The sequence below is a fragment of the Alexandromys fortis genome, unplaced genomic scaffold (assembly GCF_014885135.2).
Source record: "Alexandromys fortis isolate MF-2015 unplaced genomic scaffold, M_Fortis_MF-2015_v1.1 scaffold_146, whole genome shotgun sequence".
Taxonomy (NCBI): domain Eukaryota; kingdom Metazoa; phylum Chordata; class Mammalia; order Rodentia; family Cricetidae; genus Alexandromys; species Alexandromys fortis.
Genome location: NW_026068042.1, coordinates 509304 through 527050, shown reverse-complemented (window position 1 = coordinate 527050; position 17747 = coordinate 509304). Strand labels below are relative to the sequence as shown.

The 17747-nt window shown below is 50.1% G+C and overlaps 1 protein-coding gene across 1 annotated transcript; it reads left to right on the top strand.

Annotated features, from left to right (window-relative positions):
* The first annotated feature begins 2425 nt into the window (after nt 1–2425).
* Nucleotides 2426–17085, top strand: Qprt (quinolinate phosphoribosyltransferase). Its single transcript, XM_050166032.1, has 4 exons — nt 2426–2563; nt 15719–16254; nt 16437–16568; nt 16653–17085. Exons 1-4 carry the CDS (start codon nt 2551–2553, stop codon nt 16869–16871), a joined length of 900 nt encoding a protein of 299 aa, XP_050021989.1. The 5' UTR covers nt 2426–2550; the 3' UTR covers nt 16872–17085.
* Nucleotides 17086–17747: the final 662 nt, after the last annotated feature.

Genomic DNA, 17747 nt, shown 5'->3' with positions numbered 1-17747 from the left:
CAGATCCCCCAATAACTGACCATGAGCTGGTTATAGGCATGCTGGGAACTGAATCCAAATCCTTTGCAAGAGCAGCAAGGGCTCTTAACCTTTGAACCATCTCTCTAACCCTCTAGACTGTTTTATTGTTTTGTTTTGGTTTGGTTTGGATTGGATTTTCCAGACAGGGTTTCTTTGTGTAACAGCCTTGGCTGTCCTGGAACTAGTTCAGTAGACCAGGCTGGTTTTGAACTCACAGAAATACCCTTGCCTCTGCCTGCCACGTGCTGGGATTAAAGGTGTTGTCACCACTGACTGGCTAGTTTGGTTTGTTAATACTTTGTTATTATTTGAAAGGTCATTAGCCGTGTGTGATGACATACACCTTCATGTTCAGCACTGGGGGGGAAAGGGAGACGGAGCAATGTGAGCTTGAGGTTAGCCTGGTCTACACAGTGGATTCTAGGCCAGCCAGGGCTACACAGTGAGATCCTGAGTTGAGAGGGTGGTGGTGGGGATACATTTACTAGAAGCACATTGACCCGATCTATCGACCACTGCCTCCGACTCCCCTTAGTGCCCTGACCCCATCTCCCTCCAGATCCCGTTCTCTTTCTCCTTTTTTGTTATTCAGTTGGTACTGCCACTGTACGCATGGCGTGTGGTCGTCCACGGGGCACGAGAGAGTGACTTTCTCTCCTTCCCTCAGCATCTGTCTATCAACTGCTCCTTCCATGGGGTGGGGCCCTTCAGTGATGAGAGTTGACTGGCTTGCTCCTCTGCAGACAACCACAGCTTCTGTGACTTCGTATGTGCAGCAGCCATATCAGGCCCAGACGCTGGCATTTTACAGCTCCCTTCCCTAATCTCTGACTTTTAAAGTCTTTCTACCCTCTACCCCACGGTATTTCCTGAGCCTTGGGTGGTGGTGGTTGGTATAGGTGACCCATCCGCAGCTGAGAACTCAGGGCTATTTATACCCAGTCCTTGGCCAGCTGCGAGTCTCTGTATCAACCACAATAGGCTGCACAAAGAAACTCCTCTGCCTGAAGTGCCAGGCAGCACAGATCTATGGCTATAACCATAAATATTAAAATGCAGTTTGGCCCCCAGGTATGGTGGTGCACACCTTTGATCCCAGCACTCAGGAGGCAGAGGCAGGCTGATCTCTGAATTTGAGGCCAGCCTGGTCTACAGAGTGAGTTCTAGGACAGCAAGGGCTACACAGAGAATCCCTGTCTCAAAAAAAAAAAAAGGCAAATAAAAAAACAAACTATAGATATATGTTTAAAAATATAATATATATTATATAACTATACACACACATATATATATTTAGAAATAATTTTTAAATCAGGGGACTTTCATAGACTTCTTCATATATTCTTAATTTGGCTCCCCACCTCCCTACCCTGTCCAAACCCCTTATCCCCACGTCAGCCCTGAGTTCACCTCCTCTCTCTCTCAGGCCACCAGTCTTCTGCTGTCTCCACCAATAGCTTTTTCTTGAGTTGGAAGATCGTAGGTTTCCCTGTAACTTTAGCATGTACCTTCATTTTAGTTGAACCTTCCACAACCTAATTCCCACCCCCAGGCCTGAACCTTTCCACCTCCAGTATCTTTCTCTCTACTTTAACTTTACCTGTATTTACTGTCCCCGCCCCTAGGTATCCTCCTGGTGGTCCATCTCTGGTTTTCTGGCTCCCACACGTACTCTAGGTTAAACACGCACAACAAGAGATAGACAGCGAAGAGCCACGTATGAGTAAGAATGTGTGGCGTGGCTGTGTCTTCTAGAGCCACTGATGTCAGAGTCTCCATGTCACCCTTACAACCTCATCTAAGTACCTCCCAAAGACCCCACCTCCCAATACCTCAGCTGCATAAATTTGGGGGAAAAGTTTTCAACACATTGGCTTTGGAGAGACACATTCAAACTGTGGCTCTCAGGAAGAGGAAGGGAGAATCTGGGGACATTTGTGGGGTTCCTTCTTGGTCCCTCACATACCTTCTTCCTTGACTAGCAAACCACTTTATAGCTAAAAACAAATGAGATACAAGAGAAGGTATTTGAAATTAAAGGAGAATGGTCTGGATGTGGTGGTGTAAGCCTTAACCTTAGCATAGAGGCAGGAACACAGGCAGGTGGATTTACACAATGAGACCTTCTCTCGGAGGTGGGGATGGGTGGGAGGAATAGAATTGGGACTTGACTGCAGGTCTAAGGCCAGGATTTTTCCCAATGCATCACTACCAAGGCCTTCCGACCCTCACAGAAGAAGTGGGTCCGGCGTCCGTAGCCATACACTCGGAGGGAACTCCAGCAGGGCTGGAAGTGGGAGAAAACAGGGCCTCTTTGGTGCCAGAGGAGGCAGAATTCCTGAATCTCACACTTCTCCCGGACCCCGGGGTAAAGCGCAGGTCCCGGTCCGAGGACCAGAGGCCTCTCCGGAAGGACTAGCTCAGCTAGGCCCCTCCCCACTCTCTCTGGCAGCCCCACCCCCAGCCTCAGCCTCTGGGAACATCTATCTGAACAGTGGTGGACACACTGACCGGCTGCTCCAAGTCACCATGGACCCTGAAGGTGACATAAGTCTCGCTTTGTCTCCCTGTCTCCCGTACCCCCTACTGTCTGTCCCTCTCTCGAGTCCAGTCATCTCCACCCCTCCCTCTTCTCTAAAGACCCCCTTCCCCCTCTGCTCTCTCCTGGACCTGCTTCCCAACCTCACTTCTCTCGAACTTGGTTGAACCCCAAAGTTCTCCGCTTGCTTCATTGTTCCTTCTGTGTTGAGCCCTAAGAGCAGAAGTTGGGGGGATGGAACGGAGGAGGTCGAGGTGCTGGGGGCAAATGGGCTGGTAGTGGGAACCTGGAAAGAGGAGCAGTCTCGGACTCTGCCCCTTGTTAGCGGCCAAGAGAAGCAGAGGCAAAGTCCTGTCTCATCTCCGCAGGGTGGGGGAGGGGATGAAGTCCGAGCCTGTGGTCCGGCCATAGGAGTCAGGCTTGGGAGTCACAGCACTTGCTGAGTCCAGAGTGCAGCAAGGACAGTCTGCGGGACAACGGGCAGACCTCACATCCTCTCGGCCTCTTTTTCTTGCTTCTGTAAAAATGGCAATAGCATTGGGGCAGGGATGCGGCTCAGTGGTCCAGCTCTTGCACCTTGCGCTCAAGGCCCTGTGTTGCCACGGACCGGCTCAGGGGAGCCACTCAGACCGTGGGAGAAGCAGGGTCTTGGTAACAGGAAGGCACAAGTTCGGCGAATGACAGACAGACACAACACACAAGAGAGTGGTTGGAATCTGCTGCGATTTTACTGAATTCATGTTTTCATTATATAGTATTCAAACAAAGAACAAATCAGAAGGTCATGTGTCACTAGTTGGCACAGTATGAAAGCTTCTTTTAGTCACATCAGCAATATTTAAGAAAAGTATATTATCAGGAACAGGTGTTAGACATAAAGCATCCTTAGAAGAGGAAATCTTGTCCTTGGGAATGTAAACCTCAGACAAGTGGTTTCATCTTATGAATAGAAAGTTTCTGTCTCATTATCGCTATCATGGCCCTTCCTCTTCCTAACCCTTTATTTCATCTAGTGACCAAATATACCTAATGAGTTCTCTGCACCTGTTGAACTATACTTTTTAGTACCTTCTTATGCAGCAGACACCATGGGGGTTGGGATCTAGCAAGCCTATCCATAAAGTTGAAAGTATAATATAACAGTCTTTGTCCATCAACATTAACCCATCTATTCCCTTGCTCATCATACACCCTGTGTATGACAAAGGTTCTGCTGTAGTCTTATACATATCCATACTGTGCTTCCTTATCCCAGAGCTGTTTCTGAAGAGAATGATCCTTGTCTTGTCTTGTATATATAAAGACTATCATTATTATGAAAGAAATTGTGCAAATCTCATATCCTGCATAATCAGCTAATCGAGAAACCCGTCTATGCCTCAGCTGTGGCTAATACCAGGCTGTCTGCCATTGACCTCCAGGAAGCCTAGTCCCATGGGACACGTAGCTCCCGTCCGGCATAATGATGTATGTCATGTCACACAAACGACACTGGAGTTGGTGTGGCACTGTGTCCTATCCTGGCATTTATGTGGCTCTTATTTGGACCCTTTGTGTTTCCTCTCCCTCCCTGGGGTCTCCTTCCCATCCTCTGCCCTTCATCCTGGTTTGTACCCTCTGCCTTGACCGTGGAGCCTGCTCTGGATGTAGTTCCAGCTAGCATTCCTGGAACACCCTGAATGGATCAGGCTGGCCTTAAATTTACAGAAGTTTGCCTGGCTCTGCCTCTCACGTACTGGGATCAACAGCATGCCCGGTGGGCCTTTCCCTTCTAAAGTAACACTGACCTGGGTTTGAGGGGTTTTCTGCACCCGGAAGATGTTGCAGGGATGCAGGAAAACTCAAGCAGCTTTGCAGATGCCCGGAACTCTCACTAGCCTGTTTTTGGGTACCCGGCTCTTTGTGACAGTCTTGAATCAACAGTCCTTTGAGAACTACTTTTAACTTACCAACAAGGAAACTGACCACAGTGAGATTAAGTATCTAGTCTAGGTGACACAGTGGTCAGGTGGCAAGGATGGGACTTTATGTAGGTCACTCTGAGGTCACCTCAGCTTTGTTCTAGGGAGGCCACGGTGATGTCCATGAGCATGTGTGTGTGTGTGTGTGTGTGTGTGTGTGTGTGTGTGTGTAGATCAAAGGTGATAAACTAGTATACCCCCCCCCTCTCTCTCTCTCTTCTCTTTCTTTCTCTTCCTGAGACAGGGTCTTACTATGTAGCTCTGGCTGTCTTGGAACTCACTATGGAGACAAAGCTAGCCTCAAACTTACAGAGATCTGCCTGCCTCTGTCTCCTAAATGCTGGGATTAAAGTCATGGGCCATTGATGTAGGACACCCTTCTGTATGCTGTGGATGTTTTATTACGATTGGTTAATAAAGAAGCTGATTTAGCCAATAGGCAGGCAGAATAGAGCCAAGTAGGAAATCCACGCAAAGATAAAGAGAAAAAGGGTGGAGTCAGGAAGATACCAACAGCTGCTGGAAAAGCCAGTGTGAGGTAACAAGCCACAAGCCTCTCGGCAAAATATAGGCTATTAGAAATGGGTTAACCCAGTTGTAAGAGCTAGATTAATATAAATAAATTAAATAATAAAATAAATTAATGATAAGCCTGAGCTAATAGGCCAAACAGTTTGTAATTAATATTAAGCCTGAGAGTGGTTATTTGGGAACTGGCAGGCAGGAGAGAAACCTCCAGGTTCAGGCCCCTATGCCCGGCTAGTGACCAAATGACTAGTACATTTCCCTCTCATTCTCCACCTTTTTTCTTTTAAGACTAGGTCTCTCACCGAATGAACCTGGAACTCACAAGCTGGCAGGCCACTGAGCTAAAGGATCTGCCCCCCTAATACACATGCACACACACACACACACTTACACTCAGTTTGTGAGGATTGCAAAGCACTTTTGTGTGGCTCCTGGGGAGTCTGATCAGGTCTTTGTTCTGGTGAGTCAAGAAGTTTGCCCACTGAGCCATCTCTCTAGACCCCAACCTTGAATTTTTGAGGTTTTAAAAATTATTCTGCTTAAGACTTTGGGTCTGGGGCCTGGTGTGGTGCACACACCCGCGATGCCAGCACTCTTTGTTGTTTGAGACAGGATGTCTCTGTGTAGCCCTGTCTGTCCAGGAACTCACTCTATAGACCAGGGTGGCCTTGAACTCACGATCCATCTGCCTCCTGAGAGATTAGGTTCCACTTTTGGAACGCCAGACTCTCCATCTCCATGTTTGGTGTTTTCCCTTGAGCAGCTATTCTGATGCTTCTTCTCTTTCTCCTTCGTCATCATCTTGAACGGAGATGGGGGATACCCACCCACTCACTTTATTGCCCTCTCGTATCCAGTGGTTACATCCCCTGGAGTTACTTCCGCAGCATCCCTGGTCGTTTCTTCTAGTTCGCCTCTTCCGAGCATCCTATCCCCAAGGTTCTGGTACATTGCTGCTCACACATGTGACTCTGGGCTCAGCCAGAAGGTTGGTAAGGGCTAAGTGATCTGCGTGAAATAAGCGAGGGGAGGATAGACGAGGTCCAGGCTGGGGAGCCAGCGAAACAAAGGGGCCAGTCCAGAGCGTGGTGGAAGCAGGTGGGAGTCGGGGTTACACTGGGCCAAGCGGAGAGTCCCGCTGAGCCCATGCGAGCATCCTAGTGGCCAAGCACTGTCCCTATGACCTTGAGAAGCATGCCCTGATGTCACAGTTCATTCTGGTTCACTGCCTCTTGCCAAAGCCCTTTCCATAGCTTCTTCACCAAGAACCCTCAACACAGTTTAAATGTGTGTCTGTGTCCGGGCAAGCATGTACCACGGAGTGGAAGCCAGAGGACACCTTTCAGGAATCAGTTTTCTCCTTCTATCGCGTGGGTTCTGGGATTAAAGTCATCACACTTGAAGGCAAGCGCCTTTGCACACTGACCCATCTCACTGGTCCCTAAATATTGAAACGTCAATCTTCATTGTATTTTCCAGTGACTTCCTGTTGCTCAGTGAGCAGAACCCAGTTCTGAACTCTCCTCCAAGCCTGGCTCTACCTGGCTCGTTCCTTTTCTCTCGTTCCTTTCCAAGTACCGGAATCGCATCTATTAGTATCTACCACCTCTCCCGGGTACCTGTGGCCTTTCTCTGCCATTCGAGCACTCCCTGGTCAAAGTTAACCTAGTCTCAGAGCCAGCCCCTTGCGGTCTCACCTCTGTCCTCATGGTTCATTAGCAAATCTTCCTTCGCCCTCAAAGTATTTGTACCATCTCAGCACTTGTGATGGGGGCTTTACTGGGTCCTATTGGGAAGTCATTTCTGTTCCCTAACAAGTGAGGGAGCACTGGAAAGAACTTGTCAGGAAGCTGCAATGTGGTCCAGCCTCTGTCTCCACCTGGTGTTCGCTGAATGAATCTACAGAAGCAGAAGGAAGGACAAAGCTGGAGTCTGTGGCTGGTGGCCAGGCTTTGTCTCAGACACAGATGGGAATTGTCCCCCTGCCCTGACAACTGTCCCCTGGTGACACTCACTTTCAGAGAGCCCAAGGGAACATGGGGTGGAGTCAGGATTGCAATCCAGATGTTTCCGGCTCATACTTCAGGCCAGGAACAAAACCCTGGAATCTTGGGTGTCCCTTGAAGAACTCTGTATTGATGTATCATGTGGTCTGGTCCACTGTTTTCTCTTTTCTGACCGGGAAGAAGTGCTCGCTGGAGCAGTTTGGTTCCCTAAGAGGACTGCTCCACTTCTGGGGCAGCCAGTGGCCCCCTGGGAGGGCAGTCACCCTGGAGGATCCATTGCTCCAGGCAGCTTGGGTCCTTTGTCTACTGATTCCTATCTTCAGCCCTGTCTTTTCTGGGCTCCAAGGTGATTACAGGCACAACTCAGAGGAAAAGGAGGAACAAAATTGAGCTAGATCTGTGACCATCCCTTCTTAGCGGTAGTGGAGTGTGTGAGTGAGTCCCTGATATGGCCAGTCAGCTTATACTCCCAGCCCACACTTCCCAGTTGTATGGACTTACACTGTTTTGTACCTCCATTTCCTTGCCTATAAAATGGGGATAGTTGTGGTTGTGAAGATTACATTGCAACCATTCTAGTGAGAATCTTTTTACATCTGTTTCCTTGTGTGCATATGTGTGTGGTGAGTGTGTGTGTGTGTGCATGTGAAGGTCAGAGGTTAATCGCAGGTGTCTCCTCAGGAGCCATTCACCTTAGTTTGGGTTTCCATGCCTGTTCTGTGAGTTCTGGGACTCTTCACGCTTTTACAGCAAGCGCTTTTGTAACTGGAGGTTTCTCTCCCACCTACCGGTTCCCAAATAATTACTCTGAGGCTCAATATTAATTACAAACTGTTTGACCTGTTAGCTCAGAAATATTATTAACTAGCTATTACAACTTAAATTAACCCATTTCTATTTGTTTATATTCTATTACGAAGCTCATGGCTTGTTACCTCACATCTTGCTTCTCCAGCAGCTGCTGGCATCTCCCTCGACTGCACCTCCTTTCTCCCTGTATTCAGTTTGGCTTTTCCACCTGGCTACATTCTGCCCTGCCATAGGCCAAAGCAGCTTTATTTATCAACCAATAAAAGCAACACATATTCACAGTGTCCAGAAGGACATCCCACGTCACACCTCCCAAGGCCAGAATGCAGACACCAGAAGGAGACATCGCGCCTTCTTTTTGGCTCTGACATTAGTGAATTAATCATCTCCAAAAATTAGAATTTCCTGGAAAGCTTATGCCCAAACTCCAGGACCTAGTGTGTCTCCAGGAGGAGGCTGCCCTAGGCTACTGGTCAGGGCACCTTGCAGGAGGAACAGCGATAATGGGCAGGGCCACCTCTGACCAGGACTGCTTAGGTTACACGCGCCTCTTGCCCTGTGTTTAAATCTAAACCTCACATGAAGATCACCAAGATGGCCCAGGCTGGCCTTGAACATGAAGTTCTCCTGTCTCATTGTCTATAGTAGTTAGAGTTACAGGCTCACACCACCAAACCCGAAACACCTTCTTATTTTATTTGTTAATTTCTTTTTAAAGAAAAGGCCTCATATAACCAAGCTGACTTCAGCTCTCTACACTGTGGAGGGTGACCTTGAACTTCTGATCCTCCTGCCTCTGTCTCGAATGCTGGAGTTACAGGTGCGCTAGCGACAGGACCCAGGACTTGATGCACTTCAGGCAAGCGCTCCACCAACAAATTAGCTGTACCCCACCCCTGCCATGTCAGTTTCATCAGAGTCTTATTCATTCCAGATAATCAATTAAGAAGGTAGCCCTTGAGAGGTCAGGTTTATGGCGGAGTGAAATTATTGTCGGCAGTGTAGTTGCCGAGGAGGAACGTCCCCCGTGGATAACACGGCAAGGACTGCAATCTGTCCCTGGTTGACAGCTGTCCCCACCAGGCAGCTCCCTGCACCAGCCTGGCTCCCCTGGAAGCTCAGCCTCTCTCTGAATTAGTGCCTTCCCCGCAGCTGCCAATTAGGAGAGCCTGGCTATTCAGACCCACTCTGGAGATGCCTTTTGTTGGGAGTGTTAGCCAGTGGGGCTTAAAGAACAGCAGATGTGTTTGTTTATCCCCCAAGTGGAAACTCTGTGAACAGTGTGCCCTACACCAGGCAGCCAGGTCCGCTCATCTCCGAGCCATCTGTGTGGGCGAAGTCTGGGGGCTGAAGCAGCTGGGTTCTCCTGAAAGCACTCACTGTGGAGAGAGAGGAGCGATCGCTGCCTCCTCCCACCTCCTCCCTCTTCCGCTCTGCTCTTTAGGAAGTTTCTCTTTCCCGGCCTCTATTTTCCAACTATAAACACGAAAGCCGCGCAGTGTGGAGGCCTGTGGGCAGGACCTAAGACAGCGCACAGCCAGTGAGTGCCCTGGGATGGCGGGCACCCGCGCGTGGCGGCCGCTGACCTTTCCAGACTCAGAAGCTCTGCTAGCGATTAGATTCCTGCTGTGCATTCTACAGGGCACCCTAATTCCCTCCCAACCCCAGCGGGGGCCCAGGGATCAACATTTCTGCACAGCTCTGCACTAATTCTGTTGTGCAAGAGACACAGAGAGTTGGAGCCGCAGCTCGGCAGTTAGAGCGCTTGCCGCTCCTGCAGGGGGCTGGGGGTCGCTTTCTAGCACTCACACAGGGGCTCACGGGCAGCTGTGACTCCAGTTCCAGGGGCGCCAGTAACTTATGGCCTCCGAGGGTACATGTGTAGTGAACACACGCACATGGGGGCAAAACACGCATACACGTAAAGCAAATCTTTTAAAAGTTAGAATAGGAAATGCGCTTTGGTTCCTGGGCATCGTATTCTTGCGAGCCTAAGGCATGAGAGGACCAGAAGGACCTTTTGTTCTCATACTCAGTCTCCCGGTGCAGCCCCTTATTCATCTGAATTTCCTGAACGTTTGGGAGGGGTCGGCAGAAAGAAGCTGAGACCTTCACTGTTCTCAGCTGTGCTTGGGAAAGGGCCAAGCCTGAAGAATGAGGTCATGAATAACCCGTCAGACCTGTGCAATGAAGCCACTGAAAAAAATCTCTGAAGTAAGGGCCAGGGTGCAGCTTAGTGGTGGGTGCTTCCCTGGCAAGCGAGAGGCCTTGGCTCCAGCCCTAGTGGTAAGGAGGTGGCTTCATCTAGACTCCTCTGCTCAGCTCCTTCTGGTCTTCCTCCTCTTTCTCCTTCTCTCTCTTGACAGGGTCTCCCTCAGCAGCCCAGGCTGGCCTCAAGCTCTCTTCATAGGTCAGCCATGGGGGCGCTGGAGTTAGTGATGACGCCACCTCTCCTGGGGTTTCTTGTTTCCCGAGTGTTGTCTTCCTGCTGCTGTTTGGAGCCACTGTTTCATGTGGTTGGAGAATGGCTTGTGAAATTGGTCATAGCACTGGTTCTTGTTATATAAGTCATGAGTCTCAGCAACTTCACTGAGCTGAACACCTTCATCACCCTAAACGACCCCAGCCATGTTAGTTCAGGCTCAGCTCCCAGCGTGCACTGCTCTAACTTTATCAGTTTGTCTTTCCTGGCGTTTTATATCAGTGGAGTCAGATGGTATCATATCACACAGCCACCAGGATTTTAATTTTTTTATATTATTTAATTGTAATTTTATTTTTATTTTTTGGGACATTGTCTCCCTACATAGTCCTGGCTATTCTGGAGCTTGCTATGTAGACCAGGTTGGCTTCAAACTCATAGAGATTTACCTGCCTCTGTCTCCAGAGGACTGGGATTAAAGGCATGCACCACCATGCCTGGCTAATATTTTTTAATTTTTAAAGTTACATTTATATATATTTATTTGGGCGTGTAGAGTAGGGGTGGGATTCTCCTTTTATTGTGTAGGGTCCTGAGATGGAACACAGTTGGTTAAATTTGGTGGCTGGCATCTCTCCTGAATGAGCTATTTCGCTGACCCTGGCCTCAAACTTTTTGCTTGTTTGTTGTTGTTTTGTTTTGTTGAGTCAAGGACTTGTTATGTAGCCCCCATTGGACTGGAACTCACAGAGATCCGCCTGCCTCTGCCTCCCGAGTGCTAGAATTAAAGGCGTGTGCTACCACCTGGCGTCTTTGCAGAGTTTCTCTCCCTTTTCATTCATGTTTATTAGCATATGTTATCTGTAGAAAATAAAGAGTTTCAGCTGTGACTACGGTGTCCTTTGATCTTCTTTGCCTATCACCTTGGCCTCCTCAAGTCTCCAGCTAGTCCGCATCTTCCCCCAGACAGCTTCCTGCTACTTCTGTGGTTTTATTTTCCAATCTAGACTCTGTATCTGGGAGAAAACATGCAGTGTTTGTCTTAACATGATTTCCAGTTCTAACCGTGCTCTGCAGATGGTATAATTTTGTTTTCCTTTGAGGCTAAAGCTTCCCTAAGCAGATATACCATGTTTTCTTCATCCATCCTCCTGTTGATAGGCCCTGGGGCTGACTGGATGACTTGGAGGTATTTGAGTAGGTGCTGCGGTGAGCAGAGGTTCAAACCTCACCCCTCTGAGCCTGGGATCCGGGCCCAGCCAGGATCTGCAGCAGCGAGGTCCTAGTTCCTACTGCTGCTGCTGTATTTTAACATCCGTGTTCTCTCTCTCTCTCTCTCTCTCTCTCTCTCTCTCTCTCTCTCTCTCTCTCTCTCTCTCTCTCTCTCTCCCTTCCTCCTTCTCCTTCTCCCTCCCTCCCTCTCCCCTTGGGAGAGTCAGGTCTTCCTTTTCTCCAGGTGGGACGCAGCGATGAGACTCAGGCTAGGCGGTAGGCGCCTTTACCCTCTCAGCCATCTCGTGGGCTCTGCCGCGCACTGCTTTTAACCTTCATATGCTGGGATGTGGGGGGACTCGGAACACCCAGATACCTGGGATCCCCCAGCCCAGAATCAGCCGTTGATCTACGACGAGCCCAGGCAGCGGAGAGTTAAAACAGGCTTTCCAGATGACCCAAGCGAGCCACACTGCTCTGGGTGAGGGCCCTAGCTCTGCTCAGCGCCTGAAGCCAGTGGTTCACACGCGCCGCCTCCACTTCCTCACCTCACGGTGTCATTTTTGACTGTGACCTTGCGACGGTTTCCATCACACATTACCCAGACTGCTTTAGCCGAGGCCTCTTAGTCACTAAATTGCGAAGTCCAATGACCCACTTGCAGCTTCCACTTACCCTGCCCAAGCACTATTTATTGAATCTTCTCCCCCACAACCCCCAAACATCCGCTCTTCATTCCTCTCTAGGCATTGTCAGCCACACCTCTGCCTGCGCCCCGCCCCCCTGCCCCATGCTCAGACACCACGCCCACAGTCTCGCTACTCCTCGCCCTCGCGCCTTCCGGGAACAGACCCGTCTACCTACTCTGTCTGGGCACCATCCATGTTTCTTGTGGGCGTCTACGTTAACACCTGCAGAAAACCACCGGTTCCCTCCCCAGCTGTGTGGTAAACAGGGCACCAAGGCTCTGTAAACCACACCGAGACTCTGAGATTTGGTTTCTATGCTTTTAGAAATAGGAATGACTGCCCAGTGGTGGTGGCTCACATCTTTAATCCCAGCATTCAGGAGGCAGAGGCAGGTGAATGTCTGTGAGTTTGAGGTCAGCCTGGTCTACAAGAGCTAGTTCCAGTGCCTTGAACTTAAGTCCTTGAACTGCCTCTGCTTCCCAAGAGCTGGCTTTAAAGGTGTGCACCACCACTGCCTGGATCATTTTTGCGAATTCATATAGCTCAGCCCACTGGGCATTTGGCTGCTTTATTATATATTTACTTATTTATTTTTGAGACAGAATTTTACACAGTAGCCCAGGCTGTTCTGCACCTAACTGTGTATGTAGCCCAGGCTGCTTCAGACTTGTTGAAATCCTCTTACCTCCTACCTTACCCTCCCACATGCTGGGATTACAGACTTGAGCCCCTAAGTGGCCCAGGCAGCCAGAATACAGCTGAAGACCGGACAGGAGTGTGGTGCAGGTTAGGACCTTTTCACCTCGCAGGGGTCTGTAGAAAGAGAGAAGTACAATGATGGGGCAGGGGAAGGGACGATGCTGAACCAGCTGAGGCTCAGGCCTGAGAGGGGCAGGAAGAGCCACCTACCACCATCTCCACGGCAGCTGCTCAGTCAGTCGGGAGGGAAAACAACAAGCGGGAAGTGGGGTAAAGAGAAGAGAGAGTGGAAGGAGCAGCAATGGGAACTGGAGTTTCACAGTGGTAGATCTGTCAACGACAGCAGAAGTGGCGGTGGTGGTGAACGCCTTTATCCCCGCACTCAGGAGGCAGAGGCAGGCAGACCTCTGTGAGTTCAAGGCCAGCCTGGTTTATAGAGAGTTCCAGGACAGCCAGGGCTGTTACACAGAGAAACTCTGTCTCGAAAAAACAAAAAGAGTGAGCAGGAGGCAAGTGATTAGAACAGAATCATCCAGAAATTTGCCTCTAAGACAGGACTCTGAAGACAGTGTGGGCAAGTGGGAATTCATGGCCTAGGAGCACAGCAGGGGCCGATGGTGCAGAATTACTAACAGGGAGTCCTAGGGGTAAGGAGGCATTCTGGCCGCACCAAACTGAACAGAATTCTCAGCAAAACTGCGTTTCAGACAGCAACAAGGGAGTCCAAAACTATTTGGGGATCTGGATGTAGGTGGCTCGCACCTGTAATCCCAGCCGGTGGCTGCCTGGAGTTCAAAGCCAGTTTGGGTTCCAAAGTGAATTCCAGGATAGCAGGGGTGAAGAAGAGGGGGGTTCGGTGGGGGAAGCCAATTGCATGAGGGTTGCAGCTCTTGGACCAACCGACAGGTGGCAGTGTTGCATCATGTCTGGGTCTCTGCAGTGGCCAGATTCTGAGACTCTAAAGGCTGCAAGGTCCTTTAGTTGGTGCCTTTGGAAGTGAAAGACCTTAGAGATACCATGCCTCTACCCTTATCCCAACCACACATAGCCGACTTGGTTTGCAGCCAAGCTCAGACGTCTAGTTCTGAACCTGCAGCCGCCTTGCTGCCGTGTGCCCTCAGCCCATCTGCCTTTCCTGGAAATACCCGAACTTCCAACTTTATAATACCTGGTGTTTGTCTGTGAGTGAGGTTTGGTGGTAGGAACACTTTTTAGAAGCTCAAGGCTCTGGTTTAGATCCCCACCATAAATAAAATACTTGGTGTTCCAGAGAAAGCTAGGAGGAAAGAGATTTGAGCTCGTGGCCTGCTGGAGGGCTGCAGGGCATGAACAGCTAATTCTTCTGGGCAGCACAGATGAATGAGATGGAGGCAGGCAACCTTCGGTGTACAGAAGTCGGTTGACCTTGCTGTTAAATGCAGAGAGCCTTGGTGGTGCATGCCACTAAGGAGGTGGGACGACGGGAGTCCAGGCCGGCTATCCTGGGCTACCTAAGCAGAACATGTCTCCAGAGAACAACAGGATATTAAATATCTTATCTGTAAATAAAGAGCTTCGGACCCAACAGCAGGTTTAGTACATAAAATATGAGACACCCAGTTACATTTGAGTTTCAAATAACAGGTCACGATTACTTACAAGTTGTTAAATGTGGAAGATGATCCGAGCGCCTACGTACTTGGGTGTCATAACAAAACAGAAGGGCAGCTGGCGGGAACGGGAAGAGGAGGCAGCTGCTGTTCAGGGTCCAGAGCTTTAATTCTAAAGACAGGAGGTTATATGAGGTTAGTAAGACCACTGGGCTCAAATGCATTAGGAGGTTTGTCCCATGTTGTTTCTTTAACTATGAGTCAGTTAAAGTTAAAACCAGGATGCATGGTAGGAGATGACTTAATGGCTGAGAGGGCCTGCTGCCATGCTTGGCAAACCGATTTAGAGTCTAGGACCTACATACTTTTTTATAAAAGCATAGGCTGGAGAGATGGCTCAGCCATTAAGAGCACTGCCTGTTCTTCCAAAGGTCTTGGTTTAATTCCCAGCAACCACATGGTGGCTCACAACCATCTGTAATGAGATCTGGTGCCCTCTTGAGGACTCAGGTGTCCTCATCAACTTAGACCATGAAACCCAATATGGACAAGTTCAACAGAACCGCCATATACGGGCTGCCCATGCGTGTTTCAGCATTGCCAGGGCATAAATTTAATTTTCACCTACATGCTTTCGAAAATAGACTTTTGCAAGGTATCCTTTGACCGTCACTCAAGAGCAATGATACCTGCATGTGTGTGTGTGTGCGCGCGCACACACACACACACACACACTAAATGCAGAAAAGATTTACCAAAAAAGGCATGGTTTGATAGGAAGGAACAAATGCCCTGCTTCTTGCTTCTACATTTCATCATCATCATTATCATTATTTTTATTTATGTATTTATTTATTTTTCAAGATAGGGTTTCTCTGTAGCTATGGAGCCTGTCCAAGCCTATCCTGGAACTAGCTCTTGTGGACCAGGCTGGCCTCGAACTCACAGAGATCCTCCTGCCTCTGCCTCCTGAGTGCTGGGATTAAAGGTGTATGCCACCACCGCCCAGCTTCCTTATAAAATTCCTTGATGCTTGCTGAAAGTTTAAGTTTAGCTAAGTGCGGGCTATTTTTATTTACTCTGACAACCTGGTCGGCTCCAGGCCTAACCCTCTGCCCCAGCTCAATCTCCACTCTGATTGGCTAGTGCCCCGTTGACCATACTTTTGGACATTTCGGTGTCACCTCTGGCTGCAAGGGAGGAAGTACAAACCTAGCAGCCGTCTCTCTGGTTCCCCCGCAGGCCTGCAGCTCCTGCTGCCCTCTACGACCCTAGCAGCCCTGGCGAACAGCTGGCTGCAAGAAGACTGCCCGAGCCTCAATTTTGCAGCCTTGGTCACTGGATCAGGTCCCGCACAGGCAGCGCTGTGGGCCAAATCTTCAGGGGTTCTGGCCGGGCGACCTTTCTTTGATGCCATCTTTACTCAGCTCAACTGCCAAGTGTCCTGGTTCCTCCCAGAGGGATCGAAGCTGGTACCTGTGGTCAAGGTGGCCGAAGTCCGGGGACCTGCCCACCAGCTGCTGCTGGGGGAACGGGTGGCCCTGAACACCCTGGCCCGCTGCAGTGGGATTGCCAGCGTGGTGGCGACAGCTGTGGAGGTGGCCAGGGGCACCGGCTGGAATGGGCATGTGGCGGGCACGAGGAAGACCACTCCAGGGTTCCGACTGGTGGAGAAGTACGGGCTCCTAATCGGCGGGGCTGCAAGCCACCGCTACGACCTGGGAGGGCTGATAATGGTGAAAGACAACCACGTGGTGGCAGCCGGCGGCGTGGAAAAGGTAAGTGCCTGGTTGAGCCGCTGTTCTCACTAGGGTCCGCTTCTGACCCTCATTTCAGTCCCTTCACCAGAGTCCCAGGGTCAGGGACGCCATCTGTAAATGGGGGAGGCCGACTTCCGTTTTGCGCTCCAGGGTCCAGTGCCAGGCGAGTCAACCTCACCTTTTCTCTGTCGGCCTCGCAGGCCGTGCAGAGGGCCCGGCAGGCAGCCGACTTCGCCCTGAAGGTGGAGGTGGAATGCAGCAGCCTGAAGGAGGCCTTGCAGGCAGCAGAGGCTGGGGCTGACCTGGTCCTGCTGGACAACTTCAAGCCTGAGGTGAGATGGATCCGACTACTGGGCAGGGTCTGTGCCGGGGAGGAGGTGGGAAGCTCTCACCTCCTCTCCGCTTGTATCTTACAGGAGCTGCACCCCACAGCGGCTGCCCTGAAAGCCAAGTTCCCCAGCGTGGCTGTGGAAGCCAGTGGGGGCGTCACACTGGGCAACCTCCCCCAGTTCTGTGGGACCCACGTTGACGTCATCTCGCTGGGGATGCTGACGCAGGCCGCTCCAGCCCTGGATTTCTCCCTCAAGCTGTTTGCTGAAGGTGCTACTCCAATGCCTCACGCCCGTAGGACCTAAAGCCAGAAAAGACGCCACCAGCAGGCGACACTCTGGCTTGTTGGCCCTCTCAGGTCATACCTCTTTAGGTTCAGAGGCGACAGGACTCACCTGACACCTGAGCTTCCCACTAGCTCCGCCATCCCCCGCTTGTGTGACCTGCCGGGGCCGACTTTGATTTTGCTTGCCTCAGTTTTCTCATCTGTAAGCTAGGTCTAATAAACGTTCGATCTTACTGAGCTGTGGATGACAGCTACCGCACACCGAGCGGCCAGTAAACGCTAGAAAGCAGTACCACTTCCCTACTCTAAGACATAAACTTGTTTTCAAACACCACCTTCTAGAAAGGTTGCCCCCTTGTGATGGAGGTGGGTCTTGTATCTTATCTGTTGATTTCATTGGTTAATAATAAAGAAACTGCCTCGGCCCTCATAGGACAGAAAATTAGGTAGGCGGAGTAGACAGAGGAGAATGCTGGGAAAAAGAAGCTGAGTGAGTGAGTCGCCATGATGCTCCCACTCCAGACAGATGCAGGTTAAGATCCTCTCTGGTAAGCCAGCTCATGGGCTACACAGAATATTAGAAATGGGTTAGAACAATATGTAAGAGCTAGCCAATAAGAAACTGGACCTAGCCGGGCCAGGCAGTGTTTGAAAGAATACAGTTTCCGTGTAATTATTTCTGGGTATAAACTAGCCATGCGGGCGGCCGGGTGCCAGGGACGCAGCCCTGCCACTCCTAATTCAACAGATGGCGCCCAGACGTGATGGGCTAAATCCACTTAAAAACCTGAGAAGGCTTAAAAATAAGGGAAACAGAGTTTAACACAGATTTTTGCTGTTGGTGGCATGCTGTAGAGAAATTTCCTGATTCAGCAACAGCAGCAGAAAAAAAGCT

What these genes read in the sequence shown, in the direction of transcription:
- Qprt (XM_050166032.1), top strand. An exon ending in CAGCCGGCGGCGTGGAAAAG is followed by an intron (nt 16,255 to 16,436) that starts GTAAGTGCCTGG and finishes TCGGCCTCGCAG; the next exon opens with GCCGTGCAGAGGGCCCGGCA. An exon ending in TGGACAACTTCAAGCCTGAG is followed by an intron (nt 16,569 to 16,652) that starts GTGAGATGGATC and finishes TGTATCTTACAG; the next exon opens with GAGCTGCACCCCACAGCGGC.